At 33.7% G+C, this 12,900-nt stretch overlaps 1 protein-coding gene across 30 annotated transcripts in view; it reads right to left on the reverse strand.

The window, feature by feature from the left end:
- Positions 1-3,187: 3,187 nt before the first annotated feature.
- The window catches only part of celf2 (CUGBP, Elav-like family member 2), a 278,315-nt gene continuing 268,602 nt past the window's right edge, over positions 3,188-12,900 (reverse strand). For 14 of the 30 annotated variants that reach the window (XM_012958454.3, XM_031897549.1, XM_031897543.1 and 11 more), the window contains 2 exons: positions 11,992-12,159; positions 3,188-8,290 (listed from right to left, as the gene is read on the reverse strand). In XM_012958454.3, coding sequence (XP_012813908.1) covers positions 8,163-8,290; positions 11,992-12,159 — 296 coding nt within the window. In that variant the 3' untranslated portion in view covers positions 3,188-8,162. 30 annotated transcript variants of the gene reach the window in all.

The following is a 12,900-nucleotide window of genomic DNA, read 5'->3' on the forward strand; positions in this document are numbered from 1 at the left end:
GCTTGCATACAGTGGCTTAAAATACAATTGAAATTGTATTTTGCTGATGAGATCACACAACTGTTCTATGATGACACCGGAACAATATATACAAAACCAAAATATTTCTGATATCTTTATTGTAGGTATTTTCAAATGTAATGTAACTAGGGCATAGTTTTGGCAAAGATTTTGTTTTCTTTGTCTTTGTTCTTTTTAAACTCCATGTTTCAAAGAAAGAAAAATCTTGTTGCTCCTATATTATGTATTAGTATGAGAGAAAACAGAACACAGGAATAAGATAGAACTATAACAGAAATGAAGAACAAAAGATGTTGGCAGATTAGAAGTACAGTCGATTCCTGATAAGTGAATAGCCCCGTTATGCTTACAGCATATTGTATTCACTTATCAGGAATGATTTGTCCAAAAGTGGAAATGACTTTGCTTCCTGAGCCATACCCCTGTCATCGTTTGCATAGAAAAGGGATTTGCTGTTTGTAATAACATATGTGGGAACTGAACAAACAAAATCCAGTGACTGCTGTTTCTAGAGGCATTTTTGTAGTGATTCATAAATGTTCTCTATTTTTCAGGTTTCAGATTCTGCCAAACACATTTGTGCCCAGCAGTCTGTGGAGATTGTGCCCTGACTGTTCAACCTTGAGTGAGGAACATCCTTAGTGCACATAGTATGAAGTTTACAGGTGATGAGCAGTCAAAAACTGTACACAAGATAAAGTAACTGAGATTAATGTTGGTCACTTGTTGAAAACAAACCTAGTTGTAATGGTTTTTGATATTATTTAATAGTTTTTCTGTGTCTTGCTGAAGTAAAATTTATATTACACTTAAAAAATCCTTTTAAGTAATATCAACAAATTAATAAATACATTTTAGATGTTGAAGTCTTTATTTGGATGTTGTAGTGTTAGGGCCAAATAAAACCTTAAATCATTCTCAGACTAGTGATAAAATAATTTCCCTGGAAGGCACACTCTTATTTGAAATCATGTTTAAGTCTTTACTGTATAGCAGTTATGCAAAACATTAACTATCGCTAGTTCCATATATATATCACTCTATTTTATATCATCTTTAGAACTAGATTTTCCTTATTAAAACAAAAATAGCCATATACCTTGCTAACCAATCCAAATATATAGCAATGCAAAGGTTTCCTGTCTCCAAGATTTTATTGTACAGATGCTGATTTGAAACATGATATATATATATGCTTTTTTGTGTTGGAATATTGGTTTTATGGTATTGTAATTAATAGCTCCCCAACACTGGTGGTCTATACATTCAAAACAGTGCTTTAAAGAAATAGTTCTGTGTATAAATGAAAATGGGTAAATAGGCTGTGCAAAATTAAAATTGTTTTCAATATGGTTAGTTAGGCAAAAATGTAATCTATAAAGGCTGGAGTCAACAGATGTCTAACATAATGGCCAGAACTTAACTTCCTTCTTTGCAGCTCTCTAAGCTGTTAGCAGTCAGCAGGGGGGGGGTGGCATATTGGACATAGCTGCTTTTGAATTTGACTTGTGTGCTAAGGATCAAAAAACAACTAAGTGAAAAGTTATTTCCCATGGGCCCCTCCAAAGTCACTGACTAATTAAGAGATTAGAACTATTATATAAAATGTCCACTCACTCCAGCCTTTGTAGATTACATTTTTGGCTAACAATATTCAAAATATTTTTGATTTTTCACAGCCTATCTATTCACCCAGTTACATTTTACAATGAACTGTTCCTTTAGGCAAATAATGATTTTTTTAAGAGCTATAAAAATTTAAGCTGCATTGTCTTGCCAGCAGCTAACAAATGTCATAAATTGTCACTATGTGTAAACATTTTCTGTAGGTGAGGGGACCAGCAGCAATAGCTAAACTGTACCTAGGCATAGCCATCAATATTGTTACACTGGTCATAGTCAAGTCTTAGAGGCTACTTTGCAGAAAAAAAAATACAAACTGTGGGGAGTTTTGGGGTTTCCAGTAGTTAGAATTTTAGCACTAAGCACTTTCCTGACTGTTAAACAATTTTCTGTCTGTAAAATATTTCTAACAACTGATATTTATCAAAGCTGACAAATGTGTCAGCTTCATCAGAATGGGGTAGACTAATCTGAGCAGTCAAACACCATCCTCTTCAGTAGAAAGTTAGAGTTTTGCAGCAGCACTGAGCACTAAGACCCATTAAAACCTGATGCACATTGTAAGCATGAATGAATCATTTCAACTTATCTTTTTTGCACTGGAAAGAAGTTTATAAATCAGAAATGTTTTTTTTTTTTCACCACTCAGAAACCAGTTACTGTTTGGTTAAAAAACCCTAGTAAAGAAACTCTTCTCATGGGCTTGTATTATTTATATTACATGTCTGTGCTTAGAAATATACTGTTTCTGTGAATGCAGCAACTATTGGTCGAGTAAAAAATGATTCATAACTGGAAACTCAGATTTTATGGAAAAATTAATCTTAAGTTAAATTAATAAATTATGATATTTAGTGACGGTGATCAAAATTGCCTTTAAAATTGACTTGGTTTCAAATAAACTGAAAGTGATCTTTAAATAAACTATTCAATACTACATGATATGGAAAAAAAACAAAAACCTTACATAATTTTCATTGAAACTATTGTTGGAATGCATTTTAAAATAACCCCTACTTATTAGGCCTATGTGAAATGTTGTATTGACTCTTTAACATTAATGGGTTGGCCTATGTAAAGTAAATATATAGCTGGTTAAATATACTTCTAATAGGGTATCTATTGCTCTACATTTTTGTGGAAAGTACTCCTCCCCACAATTATATTATTTTGTTACATAGAAATGAGTCCTGGGTTAAATATATTGAGGGCAGAAAATATGGTTTTATGGACAGGTCACTTTTTTTCAAATGGTGCCAGACATGTTACATTAGGAATGAAATTATAAAGCAACCTAAGCATTCTTTTTTTTCATAGAGTACTAAGAAAACCTTCTAAGCAGTTTAATGTTTTGTACATTGTATTTTTTTTAATGGATCAGGCATTCACTTAAGTGGAATCGACTGTAACTATTAAACACAACAAATAGAAAAGAAAGAAAGAAGGAAGGAAGGAAGGAGAAAGAAAAGACGTAGAACAGTGAAGTGTTTAGATGTTTCACCACATGATGGTCACCAACAAACACAACACACAGAGAAACAAGTATTAGGAAAATGGTTTAATATTGAAGACAGAAGCAAAAACTGCATCACACAATAACATACATTACAAAAATAAGTTTGACTGTTTTAACTACACAGTTATGTTCACAATGAAGACAGAAGAATCAGAAAAACTTTGATCTAAACAGCAAAAAAGCAAACCTCTATTTTTTTTTGTTTTACTAATACATTTATCCACTTAAAGTGACTGTGTACGCCTAACTCTAATTACCTTATTGTGTAACTGCACAATACATAATAAAAAGTGAAACTTACCGCTTTGTTTTAGACATAATTCTAAAGTCTAGACATAAGCAAATAAAAAAAAGCAAGCCAAAGTTTTTAACTGTTGAAAGCAAAACCAACTTTTTGTTTTATCAACCAGAAATCAAACTCAGAATCAGTCCGAATCAGGCCCTCAAGAGTAAGCCACACCTTTTCCTTTAGTTTTTTTAATCTCCAGTATAAAATTTTGCACTGGTACAAAATTCAGAAGTACAATCAGTTTGTAGAAATAGGAAAGCCTGTTTTTTTCTTCTTTTTTTTCTTTTTTTGGCTTATATTCCATCACACAATAGAACCAAAAATGCATCAGTTAAACAGAATACAGAAACAATACTTAAATGAACTTACAGGTTCCACTAAAATTGCATTAACTTTGGCTTTTCTCAGACAATACTCAAAAAACTATTTGTAATTCAAAACAAAATGAATTATTATTTAATCTACAAACAACAATTCTCACAGCACAAAAAAAGTAACACAAATACATTTCTTTTGTATGATGTAGTTCAGAATGTCATGAAGCTACAGCATTTTTCCTTATTGTCATTTAGCACTTGAGTTAATAAAAACAGAACGGTTAATGACTTCAGAGTTGCACAAGTCAAAAAAACTAGGATCCCCATGGTGAAAAAAGTTGAACATATTAGTCCTTTAAGCACTGTCTTATCAGTGCAATCCAGGTATGAAACCACATTGGTGCTGAAGAGGACCTTTTAATGTGCTACCACAGATATAGCTGGCTTTTATGGTGCATTTAGGGCACACAATGCACATGGTACACCATTTATTTCAAATGAAGTATGGGGTGGCTCTATGTGCTAAGTGCATCAATTAAGCCTGCTGCATCTGTGCGCCACATGCCCCCCAGCACATAAGACATTAACTGGTTTTAATTTGGTTGCTAAGTCAATGCCTCTGAAGTATCAAATGGTAGTCAGCCTCACACTATCGATCTCTTCTGATACAGAGAAGTTTAATACCCTGACTTGTACCAATGTGTAATGGGGTAATGTGTGCTTAATGCCGAGAATTACTTGTATTTTTTTATTAAACGTGAGCCAGTGAAAAGGCTTTATAAATATATTATTAGAAAATTTTTTAACATGAATAGTAAATGTCACTTCTGCTATGAATTATATTTCGAAAGGGGCAACATTTTACAAATTTCAAGTTCATCAAACTCACATAAATCTTTATGACAAAAAAATCTTATTTATAATCATTTCTTTTTTTTTTCCTTTTTAATAAAAAAATAGCCCTCAAATGGTTCTGGATGGAGCCAGGAATATAGTAGTAAACACTTGCAAGGATCACGATATAAATCCTGATTTTCTCAACACGGATGATGGTACATGGGGAAAAGTAACTTTGTACAAGTTTGCTTTACTGCATTTAATGGACTGAATGCGTTTAATTTCATTTATATTAGGCACTAACATGATAACAAAGTCTTTATTAACTGAGTGCAAACTTTTACAAGCAGTTCTCTAGGACACACATTCGGTTCCTGCTGGGGATTTAAAAAACCAAATAAGAATGTGTGTTTCTTTTTCATTGCGATCTGTACGTTTACATGAGCCATGTCATTTATGTTATTTCCATGATGACAGAATCACAATAGGAAATATGGCACTTTTCAGTTCAATGTTTTGTTCTAAGCTTCTACAGTGTGAATTTGGACTATGTGGTGACGCTAGAAAAAAAATGAGTTTTGTGTAGTTCTACAAATTCCGTAAGTGTTCATGTGCTTTATACATCTTATAAGTTCCACGTGTGCTTTAAATACCCTGATTCGTTAGGACAGCACGTTTAATTAAAAGGAATAGCAGTTCAACCGTTTGACACCTTAGGGACTTCCACAGACCATGAAAAAAGTACAATGGTGAGGTTTGCTTTCACAGCTTTTCATGTGCAGAGTGGTTTTTAAAAAAGTGTAACATGGGCACTTACTGTATACAATGTTTTACCAAAAACATCAAAGAGAATTAACAAACAATAACAATTTCAGGCAACAAGACCACAGGATAGCAAGTTAACAAACTTTGTAACCTCTCTCTTTTTAAATAGAAGGGATTTATACAAAACACATAATAAAATACCCATGTTATCAAATTACTTCGTACACGAAATACACTGAAGCTTTAGGCAGGAAGTACCTTTGGAATTTGGCACTGTATTTTCGCTGATTTTTTTTTCTTGAACAGAAAAAAAACCAGGTCACATTTTGCTGAACACAAACACATCTAAGTTTCCCAACAATAGAAAATAATAACATCAATTCTTTACAAGCCAACACAAAACTTTTTTTTTTTTCTGGAATAGTTTGTTTCACATGAAATCATAGCAAACAGACTTTAGTTCTGAAAAGTATTTTTCGTTCAAGTAAACCAATTTGTTTTTTCAACTTGTTAAACATAGAACACTGAAGACTTTTAAGACTTAATGAAGCCACAACTAAATTCACAGAAGCACCAATGTGACACAGTATACAGTTACCTTCTCTTCTGTACAATTAAACAGTATAAAATATAGGTAATTTCATGTGCATTAAACCATGGATTGTCTAACTGTGAGTCAGTTCAGCAAAAGGTGACAGAACTAGGTAGCATTTGCCCTGAAACAGGGTAAATATTTTCTTATACTAATCTACAAAAAAGTGGTTCTATATATATAATTTAATGAGAAAGTGAGCCACCTAAAATGGCCTTATCAAAAAACTTTACACTGCCTGAAAAATGTAAAAACTATTACAGAGCTCTAGAGACTTAAAATCAGACAGTTTTTCTCAAACTGTTTTGGAAGTTGTCTGCTTCATTAAGAAACCAACATTCTGCATTCCTGGACACATATTGCTTTAGGTAACAGTGACCAGACAGAATGCTAATCCCTGTATAATACTTTCAAGTCTGTTTGTATCATGAAACCAAAAAGAAAAAAAAATATTTTTTTTGCCACAGGTTTTTTCTTTTTTTTTTTTTAACTCTAATATCTGATAGTAAATTTCAGTCTTGCGTGAATGCTGCAATGCTTTTCACATTTGACTTTTTTTTTTTCCAGAATTCATAGCTAGATGAGATCACATATAAAATTCAGAAGTCAAACTAAGTCAGTTGGAGGACCAAATATGATGTGAGGTCAGAAAGACATCAGAAACAATGACGGGACGATGAAACTTTTTTTTTTTTATATAGACGCCACAGGGACATGCTAGGCAAACGGTGAACTAACAGGCATGGAGATGTTCTAGGGAAAAAAAAACAAGGAAGAGTATAAAGTTACACAGAATCTAAGCAGTATAAAAAAAAATCACTTTTAAGCTCTTCAGTGCTGAACCGGTCAGTAGTCCATTCACACGTAATGCAGTTCTGGCTTTCCCAGCACTGAAAGAGTTAACCAGTGAAGGAGTGTAAATATTATGCAGATCGTTGTTGCTAAAGGCTATATTTCATTCCATATTTGCATGTTCTTCAAATGTATTTTTGAGAGTTTACAAAAAGCTGCCCAACAGAGACCATCTAGTTAGAGTTAGTGCAGATGGGTTGCTTTGGGAAGGAAGGGGCACACAGGGTAAAAGAGGCCACTTGAACAAATGCCACACAACAGATATAAGTCACACGACAAACCTTTATCTAGGCAATGGAAACTAACAAACAGATAAACAGGTAAACCACATGAATAAACAAAACATACAGGAGGAAGAGAGTGAATTGTGCATAATGGGGTATTATGTGAAAATATGGTATCTTTTTTTTTTAAAACAATCTTTTACTCTAGAGTCTATTTTAAAAGGTATCTAGCTAGCATTGAGAACTTCTCTTTAGGTATCCAATAAGTTAACAATAAATAACTCCCATTATGTCTGAGGCAGTAAAAATTTTGTATAAAAATAGAAATGTTTTTTTTACAAATAAAATTTACAGGCCTGTGGCTTCCTTTATTATTAAATTTATCTTTCAAGAAACATCAAGTATTTTCACTCATTTTGTTATATTTAAACCCTGTAGCTTTAGAAACAGATCTCCAAGTCGTTTTTTTTACATGTAGCCTTAAAACATACTCATTGTATAATAACATAAATAAATTAATAAATAAACCAGTAACAAAAGCAGTATGTTATGATCTATCATGAAAACAGAAATAATGACCAGTTTTATCAGAAAATCTACCCAAATCAAACCAAACCTTCAAAAACAATTTGATGCAGTGGAAAGACTCTGTTGTTCTGCCTATATGTTAGTGATCCTTGCATACAAAAGTACTCTCATTGGCAACACTAGGCAATCATATCGCTCTTAACTGCTGGTGTCACTATCACATAACCAGGTCCTTAAATCTTTACTCATCTTCAGGAGTTGGATGGCACCAGTGGCTGTAGAGTTTAATTGCACATAGTTTTTTTTTAGCTATTGTAAAATAGTAAGGTGTCATACAAAGAAAAAGTGGGAACTGAAAAATGAAACAAAATATTGTTACACAACTTGCTGGATTCTGGGTAAGAAAATATAGCCAGAGTAATGGCACAATCAGGGGGCTAGGGTAGAAGGGAATGGAAGCGTTTAATGTAAAAATAAATGTCTCTTTCGGTGAGTGTTGGCAATGTTTTCCTCCTCAGCCCCCAGTGGAGAACAGGCTGGCTCATGGGACTTACCCTATGAAAGCTAAAATAAGAGCAGAAATCTTCTGGGGTTAGGATCAGTAAGGTTTGCTATCATTTTTGGAGCGTTTCAGCTGAACTTTCAAGCGTTTCATGCCGATCTGAAAGCCATTCATTGCCTGGATAGCAGCTTGTGCAGAGACAGGATTGTCATAGCTAACAAAACCTAAAAAATGGAGGAAAAAAATCAAATGACACTATGATACTTAATTATACTTTACATAGCCTTATAAGCAGAGCAATAAAGCACCGTTCATGATAATTGTTTTGTTCATCAGTAATAATAACTTTACAATAATAATATAACCATACCTATTAAAAATCCAGAGGACTTAATATTAATACAATTATCACTTACTTAAATCTAAGCTAAATGTATACCATACTTTTAATTGTTGGTGTATATTCTGTGGTTCCATGGTCATAGGGAGGCCCTCCTCCCCAGCTGTTTCACATTTCAAATTTGCCAGTTTATGCTCTTTACTGAGTACACTACTGTTCTGTGGTGTTTCTAGTATAGCAATCTCTTTTTCTTTAAAGAAATGGTGCATCTTTTTAACATCCTAATTCATTTTTAAAAATTAGGACAAGTTCTTCAGTCTTTAATATGCATAGCTTATATAATTTACAATGACTGCATATGCAACCGTAGATACATCAAGCCCAATACACAAAATAATTATTCTCCATTATGCAGCTGTTCTTTTCCCAGTTATGTCTTCTTTTCTATACTGCAGATCTAGTTCATGTTCCATGTACTTTGAATAAGTGTATGTGCCAAGTGCATATGTGCACATGAGCTAAATATGTCGGAACAGTGCTGTTTAACTTCTTAGAGATGCAGGCCATACACTGATAAGCATAAAAGTTAAAGGGCTAAACTTTATATTCAGATACATATTTGTAGATACAGCAGCCACTTCATACCTATATACAGTAGATACAGTTGGTTGGAAGCTTTATCCAAGGTCTTATCATGTGTTTCCAATAAAGGCATTTTATTAGAATAAGGTGTTGTACGCTGATATTCTATAGACACAGTTGGTTCCCAGGTTTTAATGTAGACCTAATTCAGCCTTATTTTCTTTTTTTTATGTTTTACTTCTGCTCTCCTTTTGCATCATTCACTTCTCATATCCAGTGACTTTCTCTCCTCCCTACCACCACCATCATCTTCTTTCATATTCTTTTTTTTCCCTCTTTTTATCTTCTTTTCCTGCATTTTTCACATTATTATATTCTCTTTAAGGTAAGCCCACCATATCAACATGTAATTTTCAAGTAACTCAGGACTGCCTGGCTATATGAAAGTTGGAAACATTTGACAGCAATTAAAATTTTCCTTGTTGATTATATCACAACAGATTGAGGCAACTCATCAATATATTCAGTTTACATGTAAATAGTTCAGTGGTAAACTGTGCACCGACAGTGGGTCAAGCAAGTAGAACCTGATGTGGCCCATAGTCTGTCACTTAGGCAAATATCTATCAAACCATTACCGATGGGGAAGAAGAATGGGAATTTATTGTGTTAAAGTTGTAGTATCTTCAGTTTCATACACAGTCTCCATTAGAGTATCAGCAAATAATGATTCTTGGTGTTTTTTTCCTCTAATTATTTGTTTAAACCCACTCAGACTCATTTAAATTTCCCATCCATAGAGCACTGTGCAGAGTACAGTGCTGTGAAAACAAGGTAGACCTATACTTACAGCTTTTACAGACTTTCCTTTGTGTTGTACCCACTGGCACTGCCTAGCTTGCTTATCTGAATGAAGTACATCTTGCCCCTTATTAATACAATGTCACTTACAATGTCTCAAATGCCCAATGACAGAATGGACACAATAACATGTTTATTGGAATATAAGTGTTAAGCAGAACTGAATCCAACCAAACCCATGAAACTGTCAAAGGATGGACAGTTAATGGTGTCAGATTTTTGCCTACAGATGATGCAGATTTATCAGTTGTGTTCAGATTTGAACATAAAAATCAAGGTTCCAATTTGGTTTGGCACAAATGGTATTTTAAAGGTTTAATGTTCAACTGTATCATTAAATTTTGGATTCAGTGTGTCTGCAGTTTAAACTAAATTACAGATATATTTTTAGCGTACTTATAATAATGAGTGTAATTTTCAATAAAAAAAGATCTTGTTTTTGTAGTAGGCAAGTGATATTTCTGTCACCTGCTAAAATGCAAAATACCTAACAGGAGAGGTTTTCTTTTCTTTGCAAAACATAAGGATCAACATATCTATTGCTTTGAACAATATGAGGCAAAGGAAAATGATTGCAAATGCATTTCTTTGCCTCTCTCAGTAAACTGTTAAGCATGCATTAAAAATTCCCTGTGTTAGACTCCTTAAATGCTATTGCTTTCCACTTAAATTTAAACCGCAGCAGAGGGATTTCACATTGAAGCCGAGCGAGAGCCGAAAAGATAGGGAAAATGGTACCTAGTAAGTGGCGTGCCTGCCTTGAGCACAAAACAGGGTGATTAGGTATTCTGGAAATGACATGGAGATAGTATAGCAACAGCATTTCCTTGCACAGAAAGTAATTAGCTTCATTTACTCACTACATCAACTTGTCAGGCAGTATTCATTTCCCTTTGTGAACTATTGTGTCTGCACATTGTTCATTTTATATAGAGTAGAAAAAACTAATACTGTCTATGACTAAAGTGGTTAAATGTTGCAAATGCAAAAAGATGATGAAAGATACTTCATTCCTTTACTATAGATAAAGTCAGAATGACAGAGAGGAAGCACCCTAGCCCTTGCTTACTCCAATAGAAATGCCTACCAGTAATTCCTTGCATCAGTCTTTTGTGGCAACACACTGTCTGGAGTTTGGGGATTTTCCTTATTTAGCTTTTATAAGCTATGGACTCCATAAATCATATGAGGGGACATATTGGTGGTCTTATTGCCCCACTATAACTGCATCACTGGACACCAAAGGATACAATCTTTGGGCAGACTGTGATGCAATCCCATCAGATCACAGTGTGCTATTGCCTGCTTTCATCTGTGAATGCAGAGGTAGCAGGAGTCATAGTTCTTTCCCCTTTCTGTTTAAATCCATTCATTCAAGCCATTGGACAGGTTAGATATCCGCAAAATGGCCCAAGCTATATTTGACATTAATCACTTGCCCCTTTATATAATTGCAACCCTTATGCTGAAATGTTAGACTTATGTTGCTTATGTGTGACTGCTACACACTGGGATAATATCACATATATGCTTGTGTGTGTATATATATATATATATATATATATATATATATATATATATATATATATATATATATATATATATATATAATGAAATTAAATTATCTTAATGGTTGACCAAAAACAAAAATACTAAAAAATATCAAGTTGCTTCCCTCTTGCTTTTGGTAGCTTCTCAGACTTAAGATCTCCTCCAATCCTCCAACTGTTGTTTGATTAATATGGCCTGTCACTTTGGTATTACATGAAGGAAATTCTTTAAAGCTTATTAAACATAGAGTGATTCATCTAAATTAACTGAAAAAGAACCTAAACTGGCCTAGTGTTTTGCTGATAGTGGCCAGAGAACTTGAAGGATATTAAAGAATATTTTTTTGTTAATTATAAAAAAAAAAAATGTGGAATGGAACTTGGAATTTGGAAACATGAGAAAAGGCAGGGTTCCATTAAACACACATCTTAAAAAGAATATATCATCTATTCATCATGGAGCTTAATGTAACTTAGCACAAACAAATATGTTGACGATTACAAATAAACATCTGTACATAAATTTCAAAAATGTTTTATCTGTAGCAGCATTATATATCTGAGAGTAATAACTCTCTGTGTAGCTACTCACCAAAGCACTTGCTCAGATTGGTCTGTTTGTCAATAAATACTTTAGCAGAGATAACATTTCCAAAAGGCATAAACATCTGTAGGATGTCCTGGTCTCCAAACTCTTGAGGAAGATGATAAATAAATAGATTTGCTCCTTCAGGGCCTTGAGAGGAAATAAAAAGGAGGCCTGATATCACTCAAATTACATTCTTTTTTAGGTACCCTTCATAATGAATTTTATCATTAAAAAAATCTGCAGAAATGGCTTAAAGTGAAAAATTGTTTCATTATTGCAGGTGTTATCCTAGCAACGTAACAGAGAATATTTGTGTGCAGCATAACTGGAGTGAAAATGTCACTGTTATGATTAAATGTAAACCCTACACGGGCAAAATAAAAGAGGGCGGGGGGACACTTAATTTCAGAGGTATGTGAAGGTTTTAGGGATCACCTGTTAATTTATTATGCCCCAATCAACTTGCCAAAGGGGCCTAAAAGGGAAAAAACAGAGCCTTGCATGTTTTTATTTTCAGTTACATGGCCCTGAAGCATAAGGGATTGTGGGATTTCAAACATCATGTTGACAATGACTAGTTAAGCAAGACTTGACATTTTTACATAAAATGTCAAAATGTTGTCCGTCCTTTTTGTTTCTTGTTGACTAACATATTAGTCTAATCGGCATCAAGAAAAATATAGTATTGACAATATCTTGTTTTGGTGCTTAAGTATTCAATGTTGGTTGTGAATGGCACTTCAGGTCAGGTCAGAAAAGAAAAATGAAGACCCATTCTGCACAGTAATGTAATAAAATTACCATATTGCCCCATATCTAACTTATAGCAGTCACTTATAGCAGTCACCAGAGGCTTTTCTTGAAACAATGTTATACAGATGTTGTTATACAGATATCTGTATAGATAGAACT

Source organism: Xenopus tropicalis, chromosome 3 (genome assembly GCF_000004195.4).
Source record: "Xenopus tropicalis strain Nigerian chromosome 3, UCB_Xtro_10.0, whole genome shotgun sequence".
In the NCBI taxonomy this organism is placed as follows: Eukaryota; Metazoa; Chordata; class Amphibia; order Anura; family Pipidae; genus Xenopus; species Xenopus tropicalis.